Source organism: Simochromis diagramma, unplaced genomic scaffold (assembly GCF_900408965.1).
Source record: "Simochromis diagramma unplaced genomic scaffold, fSimDia1.1 OVJJ01000685.1, whole genome shotgun sequence".
Classification (NCBI taxonomy): domain Eukaryota; kingdom Metazoa; phylum Chordata; class Actinopteri; order Cichliformes; family Cichlidae; genus Simochromis; species Simochromis diagramma.
Window position 1 is genome coordinate 6,610,539 of NW_024387477.1, and position 13,582 is coordinate 6,624,120.

The window sequence follows — 13,582 nt, forward strand, 5'->3', positions numbered from 1 at the left end:
GGGAAAACAGCAGGATGTAGAAAGTTTAAGACCTTTAATTGTTGCATGCCGCAAAAATGCAATTCAGCAGAGGTCTGCATGTGAGTTATTACTAAAACTGGATAATCTGTGCTAAACTTTGACCTTTTCCCCAGATACACACAGATAAGCAAAGGTGTAAGTTAAGTTGCATGTATTTAACACCTGGACAATGTGTGTGCTGTACTTCAAATTCCACTTTTCCCTTTTTTTTCTCCTCCAGCACACAGTGAAATGACTATGGCTATCTGGCCCCGATAGTATTGGTCTATATATAGAAGAGCCCTGTGACTGAGCTGGCTATAAGTGTCAGATTCCAGGCGCACTCATCCGTCCTGGCTGGATCAGCACCTGCTGCTAACTATACACCCACCCACCCCTGTGCCGCACCCCATCCCAGCTCACACAGGAAAGTCTGTGCCCAACCAAACCCCAGTCTGCAGAAGAAAAGAGATCCACATTAGATACAGTAAGCACTTTCCCTGTTGCCAGTGCAGAAGGGAGGGGCAGAAATACAGTCCAGGAGATGTAATATGTCTGGGTTAGATGCCCCTCTTTGCTTTTTCTATTCAAGTCTGATACATGGCAGTGCCTCTGACACTGTGCTGTCAGTGGACCACCGGCAGACAGAGCTGGACGGATCTTCTCAGTCCTGGATTCAGCTTATGAAGAGAGGTTTTGTCAGCTTGGGGTGTTTTGTGGATTGAACGGGTAGTTTGTCCGATTTGGGACGGATACCACAACAAAGAAGAATTCAATGTCCCTGGGAAGTCTTCATCAGTGGCTAAAGGTAGAGTACCAGCCTTTCTCTGTCTACTTGCACAAGGAGAGGGCTTTTTCTAAAGTTTGGATAAGGGATATGTGTTGGTGAAAGTTAATTTAAATATTGTTACTCTATGTATCTAGGATAATCTCTTTGTGAGATTCAAAATCTCTTCTTGTGAGATTTTGAGTCTGTAGCACAAAAAGATTTAGAGTCAAAATAAATGTTCATATAGCTTGCTGTATTGGTTTAATTACAAGTTACATAACAAAGGTATTGTAGATGGAGTTATTATTAGAACATTAGGGCACCGAAAGATAATTTCACTCTAGGGAAGTTAAGTAAAAGGAATCAATCCAATTCTAGGTTCTACATTTGTAATTTCTATACTTTTGCCTCTCACAGATATTTATCAGCTATTACTGGTGCTACAAATGAATGAGCTACACAATGTGCAGATGACTGTATCTTATTTCTAGTCCAGGAACGGAGCCCAGAACAGGCAAGAGGAGCAGACTGGACTGGCCACAGTGAGAATTTGGAGCTTGTGGACTAGCAATGGACAGCTGGACTCTCCAGGGGGACAGCTACTCCTTCCTGCGTAGTGCCCCACGCACCTTTTCCCTTTGCCATCGTGACGGCACCCCCAACCACGTTGAAATATTCGACATTATCAACATCCCTTCTCAGCGCAGCGCCATCTCCGAGACCACTTGCCTGTGTGACATTTTCGGAGACGACTGTGAGTCGGCGTCTCTCTCAAGCAGCCCCGCTGTAGGGCCCTTTGTCCCTTCCCAGAGGGAGGTGGATGGGACGGCTGCTGCGTCACCTCTGTTGGACGAGCTGAACGATTCCTCTGGCTCTTACCACACAGCACAGGGCTCCAGTGAAGGCGAGGAAGGCTTTGAAGATTCGAGAGACAAGCTTTACAGTCCCCCACTGCAGAGGCTTCTGGAGGCCAAAGGGCTGAGCTCTAGTCATCCAGAAGTTTCTGAGGACAGCAGCGCAAATTCACAACCAAGAAGGCAATCACCAGCACCTCAGCTTAGCACAGCAAGCCCTTCTTTCCAAAATCCCAGCACTGTTGAGAGGACACCTTCTCCTGAACATAACAGCCCCTGTATCTTCAGTCCAGAGAGAAGACTATCATCTTTGTCCTCCTCCTCGGCTGAAAAAAGGCCTTCATCGTCCTCACCTGATCCAAAACAAACGCTTTCAGAACCTGAACCAATAAGAACAACTCCTTCATTCAAAGACAGCAACAGCAGCCCGTCACATCAGTCTCTAACTCCAAGTCCCTCTCTTGAACCCAGAAACTGTATCAGCGAGTCGTGCTGTGAATCGGTGAACCCTCATTTTTTACCTGAGTTTGGAGTAGCACAAGACACACCTGAGCCAAAAGCTGCTAACTTAAATCAAAACAGCAGTCCATCAGCTGAGCTCCCATCCAAAGACTTTTCTCAGGATTTTACAGAATCAGCCTTTGAATTAAGAACCTCTCATTTATCCCCTTCACCTTCACCCACAGATTTATTATCTAATTTAAGAGAAACACCGGACTCCCCTGAGCTTAGTCATAGGTCCTCCTCCTCTGACACTCAGGCTTCATCTCCTTTCCCTGACCTAAGAGGGAGGATCTCTTTACCTGAGATAAAAGATTCTCCCCGCACATCAGGTCCCTCTACTGCAGAAAGAGAAACAGCAGCTACTCCTGAAAGCCAAAGGTTATCAGTGGAAGCAGGCAGTTCTGTTTCCACTCCTGGCCCACGATACACCCCTCCCTCACCTGTCATTTCAAAAGCATCATCCCCTGAACTTGTGGAGGGTTCGGTCTCATCTGATTTCAGAAACACAGCTCGCTCACCTGGCCTGCTCAGCGCTGCCTCGCTGATCAGATCTGGGTCAACAACTCCCTCTCCTGAACGCTCACCAGAAATAAGACAGGCGACTTCCCCTGTGGTAAGTTATAGTTTATCTCCCTCACCTGCTTTTAGAGACAGCTGCTCTCCCATCGAGCACAGATATACTTCTCCCTCACCTGAAATCAGGATTACAGCATCCTCTCCTGAGGTTGGCAGGAAAGAGCAACCTTTATCAGCTTCTCCTCTGCTGGAGCCTCTCTTTGACACATCCCCATCAAGAAGCCTCACTTCCTCCCCTCACATCACAGGAATTTCTTACTCTGTTGTTCAACCCGAGGACAGGAGCAGTCCCCCATTTCCTGAACTCTCTCATCTCCCCGTCCCAGAGCCAGATAATACACCCATCCCCTCTGAAGAAAGGAGCCTCACTACAAGCAGAGACGATATAGCAGAGTCCATTGGCTGCTTCACAAGCTCTGCCCCAGAGACTGAAAAAACTCTGCTACATCATCCCAAGCACCAAACACCTTCACCTCAGCCAAATCATCAAACTCCCTCACCTGAACCAAGATTTCAAAGTCCTTCACCTCAGCACAAAAGTAGAGATCCATCACCTGCTGCCTCTCCGCACAGGTGTCAGCTATCACCAGCAACCCTCTCTGCAGACTGCAACCCTCCCCTTGGATTAAATACCCTTTTGAGTGATAGGGACTCTTCTTCAGCAGTTATCACAGAAACACAGTCTCCCACATATTTGAGAAAAGAGAGTGTGCCACCCTCATTTGAGACTGTAACAAGGGACAAATCTCCACCTTTGGTTGCTGAAATCAAAGGCAGTTCACCAGCTCCTCTGCCTTTACCTCCTTTACCTATTTTACCAGATAGAAAGTTAGATTGCCCACTAAAACTGCAAAGGGAAGAGAGAGAAGAAACACCAGAGGAAGTAAATATAAAGGATAAATCAGGCGCAGCTTCTTTCCCTCAGGAAAAAACAGATATTCATCCCCTGTTTTTTCAGAGAGAAGACACTGATAATAATCTCCCTTCTGAAATCAACTGTCCTTCTCCTAATCTTCTAGTTCCCAAGAAGAGAAGTCCAAACCTCTCACCTGTTCACGGGGTTAAATCAAATTCACCTGCGCAGCCTCTGTTTGCTGCTCATTCCCCAACTTCTGACAGTAGCAGCTCTTTAAAATCTACATCTGAGACCTCGGGAGGACAGCTGTTAACCAAAGTTAGACCTGAAAACAGAGAGAGGTTCACAGAGGACATGTCCCATCATGCAAACAGAAGGCGGACCCCCTCTCCGCCACTCACCAGGTTTACACCTGTCCACATCATCGCTCCTGAGAAACCATACAGACAGTGGCAGAACAGAAGCCGCAGTCCCACTCATGTTGGCGCATCCTCACCTAGAGGCAATTTAAAGAAGGCGGTGACAAATAGGGAAAGCCCCGACAATAATAGCCAGGCCCACTGGGTCAGCCCAGGAAGGCAATTGGGAATGGAAAGGAGAATGCCACTGGAGCAGGAGAGGCAGAGAGGCAGAGAGAGGCAAAAGGATAGGGAGATGGAAAGAAATAGGAAGAGGGAGGAGCAGGTTCCTGAAACGGAAGAGGAGGGGTCGCAGGGGGACACCAGTTACAGAGGGGAACAGGTTGAGCTGTCATTCAGTGCCAGGAATAGAAAAGGACCTGCGAGTCGCGGTGCAGCTCCCACAAGCAGAGAGACCCGACAAGGGTTGCCAACAGCGCATTCCTATTCGGAGAGCTCGTCTGCCACAAGACAGCTACAGCAACAACAGAGTGTTCATAGACTCGCTTCACAACAAGCCACCAGGGGTTGTGCTGCCAGCAGACGACCTCAACCTCCTGCACCCCGAACAAAGAGCAGTGCTCCCGGACATGCGGCCTCATACAGGCCCGGCCGAAGTTCCAGCTCCAGCATGGGGAGTGAACTTGACGAGGCAGACGATGAGGTGAAGTGGTTTACAGATGTGGCTTTCCGCAGCCTGTCAAGCCCTGATATAGATTACCTTGACATGTACAACTCAAGCCACCACTCATCCGCAAACATCTCCCAGCCATCTACCCAGGAGAGCCCGGCAGGGATCGGCACTGCCTGGCAAGCCTATGCTGACTTCAGAGGTTCTGTGCCAAAGTTGGACCATGATGAACTCTCCTCCCAGCAACCATCTGCATACTTCTCAGATGGCTTAGATCCATCTAGGCGCTATGAACTGGGCAGCTTTGAATGCGTAGATGTGGCTGTGGAAAGGGAGGACTCCAGGAAGCTGAGGAGAGGAGTCCCAAAGAGACAGATCCAGCTGAAAAAGAGGAATGATGCTGATGGGAAGCAAGACGGAAGCAGTGGAAATAGCAGTCCTGGGCTAGCAAGCATGGTGGAAAGCTACTCCCAGGCAAGTCAATCGAGAGGGACGTTTGTGAGGCAACAGAGTACACCAGCAGCAATGCACGAGCACTACCCCTCTGACCACAGCCCTGAGCCCCATCTTCCCAATGTCAGAAAATCCCAACTCCAGAAATCTGCTTCTATGGATGAAACATGCACGAAAACTCAGATGGCTTCTTGCCTGATCAAGAATGTGTTGTCCAAAAAGATGCAAAGTGCTGATAAACAACCTGATGAACAAGCAGGCGAAGGATTGAGCCCCACATTTGAGAAGAGCAGTCCACCAGCTGAGAGTCAAGTGGCACCACTTAAAGAATCACCAAGACCAGACATACATGACCTAAGTTCCAGTTTTCAATCGGATTATAGCCTTTCATCGGAGAGTATTCCCATGAGAGGGGAACCAAGCGCCAAGGATGAAGCTAAACCACCCAGAAGCTTTGGTGTGAGATCTAGTAACAGGCCGAGCTCATCCAGCAGCTGCAGGAGTGTTACCTTTTCCCTTACTGACAGTGAAGAGGCCGATTCTCAAAGCAGGAATGCAGTGCTGTCGCGATCTGAAATGCGATCGGAACTGAAGGTGCCATTCGATAGTAAGCAGCGCAGAAGTGGAGAACAACAAGCAGACTACAGCAAAACATACAAAAGGGAGGGTGACGACTCAGCAAATGCCACAGAAACTCCTTCTGCCGACGCAGCCCACAGCGCACAGTTCAGACCAACAATGAGAGGGGGCGTGTGTGAAAGCCGGGAGGAACCGAAACAGTTGCAACAGGGTGACAACGGCGCCTTCATGTCTAAAACGCAAGAGATCAAACTGAAAGCTGTGGGGAAAAAGAAAGCCTCTTTAAATGTGTGTCTCACACCTGAAGCAGAAAGCAAATCTGAGAGTACTTCACCAGATATATTTTTTAGACAAAACATGGATGAGAAAACAGAAGAAGAAGACGGAGACGAGAACAATAAAGCAAAAGGCCCGCTTCACAAAGTTAGAGATGTGAGGCGGCTCGTGAAGAATACTTATAATCTGTCCTTTAAAGCATCTAGTGCTGAAGAAAGTGTAGAAACTGCTGATGAAAAACATAAAGAAGAGGCCATAGCAGCAGAGGAGATGGATTTAAGACAAGGGATAAGGAGGGAGGAGAGGAGGGAGGAAAGAGCAGAGGAGTTCATGGCGGAGAGGACGGAGGAAGAGAAGGAGGAGGCAAAAGACTCAAAAATGTCAACCCCATCTCCACCACCTCACAGCAAAGGAAAGCCTCTGTCTGGTCCACAGCCAATGCAAATAGAATACAAAGCTGTTTGCTTGAAAGAAGACAAGAATAAAACATCGCGTGTCAAAAAAGACTCAGAGAACCTAGGTGACAAGTCCCAGGTTTTTTCAAAGCCCGTCACCGATGTGAGCAGAGAATTGCAGTCTTTGAATGCACCAAACAACACAGCATCAGATACTGAAATATCCAGACCATGTGAGCCTGGTGTAAACATTACAGCAGAACCACGAGAGACGCTGCCAGAAATCCACAAAGTTCCAGACAGTGAGGATAAACCTGCGGCTGTAAGAACAGACAGGAAGCATCACATGCTTGGAAACCTCCCTAAAATGCCCAGTAAGGAAAGAGAGGTGTCCACTGCTGTAGTGTTAATCAGGGAAGGACCGAGCAAGACCAGGACATCTGCATCTCCCGCCCAGGAGATGGAGATCCAAACCCCAATCCTAGCAAGGCCTGCTTCAATTTCACCTAAGCCCACTACCCCTGGTAGTGCCCCTGCTACTAGTGGCCACTCTGTGTCCATGTTATTAAAGGAGAAAGGCTACCAAGCTGACATTGGAGCAGTTGTGGGTGACAGCCAGAATGTATCTGGAGTTAAAGGAGTTCCCCGCAAGCATGTGAACTCTCTGGAGATCCCCCTTCAGACCGTTGCTCCTTCTGACGGGGGTTGGAATGAGTCTCATAGAGAGAGGACATTCTCCTCCTCATCTACCACTTCCGTCCCCTCAGCAGTGTCTGACAGCACAGATGCAACCACAAAAACCAGGGAAGACGAGGGAGGTATCATAAATCCTGCAGAAAAAGACACTGCAAAACTAAGGAGTTTTTCTCAGGAACAAGACCCACTCCCTACCAAGCAGAGGGACGTGTCAGATTTTGAAGCTGTGAAGAGATTAGATCCCACTTTCCCCCCGCGGTCACCTGCAATAAGGAGATTCAAACCACAGCCGATTCAGGTGAAATCAATGTCTAAAGAACCACAGAAAAAAGACATTCCCACAAGCTCTACTGGAAGCTCTACTGGAAACTCTAGTGGAAACAGCAGGCCTCAAATCATTGAAGTTAAATCCATAGCTAAAAATTCCCAAAAGCCAGTCGTGCCTCCAAAGCCGAACTGCAAATTTAAACCTGCAGATTTTGGTGTGACATCAAATGAAGCGCATAGATCGTCGGCAGCAACATCGACTGCAAAGTCACAAAGTGATGAGAGGACTCAGACGATTGTAGTGAGCTCGCCAACAATCTACAGGAAGATTTCCACTGACTCCACAGCAACATCTAATTTTTCAAGAAAACTAGCCGTGTCAGCGGTGTCCAGCCTCAAACCTCCGCCCAGCAAAACAACTTCAACTGCCAGCTCCAGTCTCTCAAACCAGTCAGCAGAACCTCCAGACTCAGAGGCTACTTGTGACAGAGGGCAGATGCAGCAACCAGCTGCCTCTCCTCAGACTGCCAGATGTGCACAAAAAGCTTTAACCTCAGTTCCAACATCAGCCACCAGCTCAGGTGTAACCTCAGCTGCAGGTTCGGTTTCTGACCCGATTGCAAGCCAAACTACCGCACCCGCCTCAGCAGGAGTCAGCAAGCCAAGCCAACCAAGCCAGCCGGCTGTTATGGATCGCGACAGCCAGCTGCAGTATCCCAGGGCAGCAAACCTTCATCAACAACAAACTGTGCCACTGACTTCAAACAATACAACACAGCCCACTGCTGTTTCCACAACACAACTGCCAAGATATACGCACCAGCCATGCCACAGATCTCTCTCCAGTGAGCGCTCACAGAGGACCGACGACCTGCATTTTTATGCCTCTGATGACCCTCCAAGCTATGATGAACGAGAGAGCTTCAGTCCACTGACGCTCCCGGATTTGACACCCTTGAGATCAAATCGCTTTCAACCCTCCTCCCGTCCTCCTGCCTGCCCCTGCACAGCTGGTTGCCCCACTCACATTGGTCTCCACCCTCCTCACCATCACCGAAGTCCCCATAACCTCACCCCACCGGCCCCCACGCATTCTCCGGGCCAGGCTCTACCTTACGCAGTGGCACAGCCTCCTCTTCGGCCCCACCAGTGCAGACCCGATGCTCAGCCAATGAGCTACCAGCCAGGCTCTCCCAAATCAAACCCTTTTGGTCCAAGCCAGCAGCCAACAATATACCAGCCTCTCCACCAGCCTGCTCCCTGCGCTCCTCACCCCTCACTCATGCAGGCCTGCTCTGTGGACCGCTCGTTGCCCCCACCCCAGCACATTGACCCTCGACGGCCTCCTGTGCACAGATCCCCCCACCAGCAGCCACCGGGGCTGATAACTGGGGCTCCTTACAGCGATCCCAGCCACAATCACTCCCCTGGCCTTCCCTCTATGGATCCTCAGTTTCTATGTGGCACTCAAAGCATGGCAGGGCCTTCCTATGGCTCTGAATACGGGGGTGACAGCTCCAGTTTGTACTCAGAAAGCAGCTATGGGCAGACGCCTCGCAGAGTGCTCCTGGATCCTGAAACAGGGAAGTACTTTTATATTGAGGTGCCTGTTCAGCCTCTGAGGAAGATGCTGTTTGACCCAGAGACTGGCCAATATGTGGAAGTGCTCATCCCACAGCAAACAATATCACATTCAGGCCTGTATCCGCCCTCCGCAGCCCCCTACCCACCCCTCCCTAACCCCAGCATGTACGCCCCTGCTCCACAGTACATGCCCTATGCAGCTCCTGCTCCCCCAGCTCACCCCCAGGCCCAGCCCCAGCCACCCCGGTACCCCGAAGCATCAGCTGCAGCAGCAATGCACCCAAGCGGCTCCGGGGTCGGCTACAGAAATCCCTCTGGTCAGGGTTCAAAGCCCGAGCCTCAGAATCATCCCCCAGTGGACCACAGCTACCTGGAGAGCATGTATTATGTCCCTACAGGGATGAATACAAGCCCCAATCCCACCCCACCAGACTATTACCACAAACATCCCCCCAACTTACCCCCAACAGGGGGGAAAAGGTCCTGAAATAGAGGGTAGAGGCCGACTTCCTGGAGCCTGTTAGGTTTAAAATACACAATGTATAAATGGAGTGTCCAATGTTAGCCTGTAATGTTTTCACATTGCAACTGAAGACAGCAAGTCTTTGGTTGTTTTATTTTTTATTTGCTGCTATGTGCTATGCCAAATAGATGACTCTTGGGTATTCAAAATGCAAACAAGAAGGCCTTGTGTTTGAGGCGCTCTTTAAAAGTACTAACAAAAATGTGTATGTAGGATAATCAGGTCGTACTCTAAAGTCACTAGTAATGTGCAGACACTTTAAATCCATAAGTTTATTGATTAATTGAGGTGTGTATTTTCTCTACAAATATCTCGAAAAACAAAACAAACTTGAAAATAGTGTTTTAAAAGAACCTCATATTTATTTTATGATTGTGTTTCTCTTAATTTGATTAAGTTGGTGCACGCGATGGCTGTAAAACAACACATCAATGCCAATAAAATGTCTCATACAAAATTTTCTTTTCTTTCTTTCTTTGTATGTTTTGTTCTGATGCAATACTTTAGCCTTTATCTTGAAGCTGTTTTAAAATACTGGAAATCTTTGGTCATGCAACCTTTAATTTCGCCAGCGTAGCAATCGGATTCAGAGGTTATTTCCTGATATCAGTAGCTTCGTTTTAAAGTGCTTTGTTTTAGGATGAAACATTAAAAATGGAGGCGAAATACTATTTTAGTGAAATGCTCCACACATCAGTGAGATATTCTGCCAGAACGGACAAGAAAATTAGGTAGTGTGACACTGCCCCCACTCCTCATCCTTGGAACAATGCATCAATGTAAAAAATATAGACTTATTTAAAATATATTTTGATAGTTCATAGTCTAAAAAACAATTAAAGAGATCCAAAAAACACAGAAACTTTGGACACCACTTAAGCTCATAAGATACAACAGATTATATAAACCTTCATATATGATAGTGGTCCATTAATGTGTTCATTTGGATTAAGAAGGTCTTATAGTGTGTAAATTATTTAAACAAATTATTAACTCACTATGATTTTTGGTAAGTCGTAGAAAACAAAAAAAATGTACCCAGTCTGAATTTGTAAGCTCACACTGTGACCACTGGGTGGCGCCACAGACCACTACAGCTTTACAGACTCTTTCTCACATCCTGAAGGTATGTGAACATCTACTAACCTTTTGTGAGAGGGCCAGGTGAGACACTGAGACTTTCATTGGATGATCTGTTGGTGCTACATGGTCAACACTGTGGCCTCAGAGCAAAAAAGGGTCCACAGAGAGAGGCATAGTCTCCCTTTACTTGTGTGTTTCTCTACCATGCTTTCTCTCACATGCATGTTAGATTTACTGGTGATTCTAAATTGGCTGTAGATGTGGATGTGAGTGTGAATGGCTGTCTGTATCTCTGTTCTAGGTGGTAGGTGGTACTCTAGCCCTCTGACAGCTGCAGACACTCAATCATTTGAGCTACAGATATGCTCGAATGACTGAGAAAAATACCTGTTTATCCTAAGACTGCGTGCATTCACATCTAGAGGGTGACTGACTTAAATAAGATTGGCTTAATTCCTCCCACGGATGTCACTAAGGAAGACACTGAAGATGTATAACTCAGAAAGAGAGTGTCTACAAAATCCGCGAGTAAGAGCTGCACAGCGAATCTTTACTGTTCACAGCAAATAAACTACGTGCCAGTCTGCATTCTTATGACTTCCTCTTTTATGAACTAGTCACTGAAATGTCATACATCTAAGTTTATTGCCATGATTCCACATTACCACAACCTGGATAACTATTAAAGACACACCTTGGGAACACACACTCATCTATGTAAACCTCCGGACACGCCTCGTACAAAATGACTTCCAGACAAACACAAATACTTCCACCTACATTTGGTTACATAAAATCCAAGGTTTGCAACATTTTTTCTTTTCGTTGGATGATCCTGCACATTTTCTCTTAACACCTTTAATGTGTCAAATATTACGCAAATTCAAGACCGCTTATGGTATCGGTGAGACGGCCAGTGGTCGGGACATTTAATAAAGTGATAATGCATTTTATAAATTCACTAATATTTTAGGTTGTTGATGATCTTTTAACATTAATCAGCTTTTTCCAGACACGTCCTCCACGTTGTGTTTGACTGAGGTGAATTCCAATCGTGGGTACACACAAAACAGACACCATGACATCATTATTAGTGCTCTGGGTTCTTTCCATTGTGTCTGTTATTGTTATGGTTCTGTGGGCACTTTTGTAGCCCACAGTGTGTCGACACATGCAGAGATATACACATACACACACGCACAAACTGTTGGAGTTCCATCATCCTCACCCCACCCAAGAACCACCTACATTGTCTCTTTGATGTAGACCTACCGGAGGTCACTGATTGACCACTGGAAAAGTCCTCTCTGCAGGGCCTAATATGAAGAATGTTTAAAAGAGTGGGTGGCATGGAGGCTTGGTCAGCCTGATAAGAGACAGAGGTTTAGGTGATGACACGTGAAGTCTTTGGGAATAAATTGTGCCGTGTGCTGACATTTTCCACAAAGTGCCCCCTGAATGTGCAGTCACTGATATTAGTGGATGTCAGCAGCCTCCAAGAACTGATTAACAGTGACTAATAGTATATCTGAGTCATGACACAATAAAATGGAGCGGTTCTTGTCCATGACTGTGTGTGTGTGTGTGAAATGTATCAATCAAGAAGGAGAAATGAATGTCTAATCCAGTTGCATCAGATGTCTGCCCTTACCTGAGGTTTCTCCCTATTAAAAATACATTTTTCCTTCCCACTGAGGCTTTGGTGATATACGAATAAAATTGAAAATAACGGAACTGCATTGACCTGAATTAACCCGTGTCAGAAGAGAAGGTAGTCTTATCTGAGAACTATGAGTCATTTATATAATTTGCATAGTTATAAATGAACAAATAAGGTAATCAAGTATTTTTAGACTAAAAGAGAAGACGTTTAAAATCCACTGATGATTTTATATGTGACTACTGTTATTAAACCCTTTACGGATTTCTGACCTACTGGAGGAAGCTCAACCCCAGCACCGTGAACCGCTGCGATGTGCCTGCTTCACGTAGGCACACTTTCATCCGTGAGAAGCCACAACGTGTCAAAAGATGTTTCATCCTTTCGATGTCTGCTTACAACACCAATTTTTCCATTTGCTCTGCGGAATCTTGCTGCGTGACACCAAAAACTTTGTTTTTATTAATCATGAAAAAGGACAAGAAACAAGGTGAGGGAAAGTCACATCCCTATGGTCGGCTTACCTGTATGCCCATAAAAGGCTGTTCCTGTAGGAAGTGGGCGCGGTTACAACTATGCAAGCACGTGTGATCTTTGACGGTGAGAAAATGAGGGAAGATAAGAAAAGGGAGGGCGAGAAGCTGACAAACACTTAAAACCTCACCCTCCAGCATTAACCAAGTAGCCTAGCAACCACACAACTAATAATGGATGGGTGTTGCAAGTCGCCCACTTGCCTGTGCGTGTCAGACAGACCACCTTCTCTCCACCAGGTGGTGTCCCTACCTGTCTGTTTATGTCACATCCTGTGGTTGCTTCAGCCACAGCCTCAGTGATCGTATTCATGAGGCAGGCTGAGTCATCTTGTACAGTAACCGCTGCATCTGATTTGGGCAAGCTTACACTGAGCTACAACAGCTACTTATGATGGACTATGACCAAAAAAGAAAAAGTACTATGTTTTCATTCATAGTGGAAATCATTACTGTAGACTAGTCTAGTCTCTCTCTCTCTCTCTCTCTCTCTCTTTTTAATCCCCGGACCCCTCATGTCTAGAGAGGAAAGTGTTGATGAAAGTATGAGTCTATCCTTGTCTCCATGGCTGAAACACACATACGCGTACATACACACAAACACACTTGCAGGATCTAGTGTTGAGGATGAGGTAGCCAGAAGATGATGTCATGGCCTGATCACTTTACCCGTCCTCTCCCTCCTCTTTCTCCAAGGACCTGGATGGCAGATCAATGAGGAATGGAAGGAATGAGAAAAGAGGCACTGAGTGAATGTGTGTGTATGTATGTGTGTGTGTGTGTGTGTGTGTGTGTGTGTGTGTGTGTGTGTGTGTGTGTGTGTCTGTGTGTGTGTGTGTGTGTGTGTTTAAGTGCTTGGTGAGAACAAGAGGCACATGAGTTATAGGCAGGAATGGGCTCTTTGCTGCCTCCATTCTGAATCACTCAGGGCTGATGACATGTCTA

The 13,582-nt window shown here is 46.8% G+C and overlaps 1 protein-coding gene across 1 annotated transcript; it reads left to right on the top strand.

Moving 5' to 3' along the window:
* The first annotated feature begins 412 nt into the window (after window positions 1–412).
* si:ch73-43g23.1 (serine/arginine repetitive matrix protein 2) lies at window positions 413–9,875 on the top strand. The gene is made up of 2 exons (XM_040016268.1): window positions 413–808; window positions 1,261–9,875. The coding sequence occupies exon 2, from the start codon at window positions 1,340–1,342 to the stop codon at window positions 9,323–9,325; it is 7,986 nt and encodes a 2,661-aa protein (XP_039872202.1). The 5' UTR covers window positions 413–808; window positions 1,261–1,339; the 3' UTR covers window positions 9,326–9,875.
* Window positions 9,876–13,582: the final 3,707 nt, after the last annotated feature.

Coding starts and splice junctions, on each gene's coding strand:
- si:ch73-43g23.1 (XM_040016268.1), top strand. CDS start 1,340: ATGGACAGCTGGACTCTCCAGGGGGACAGCTACTCCTTCCTGCGTAGT.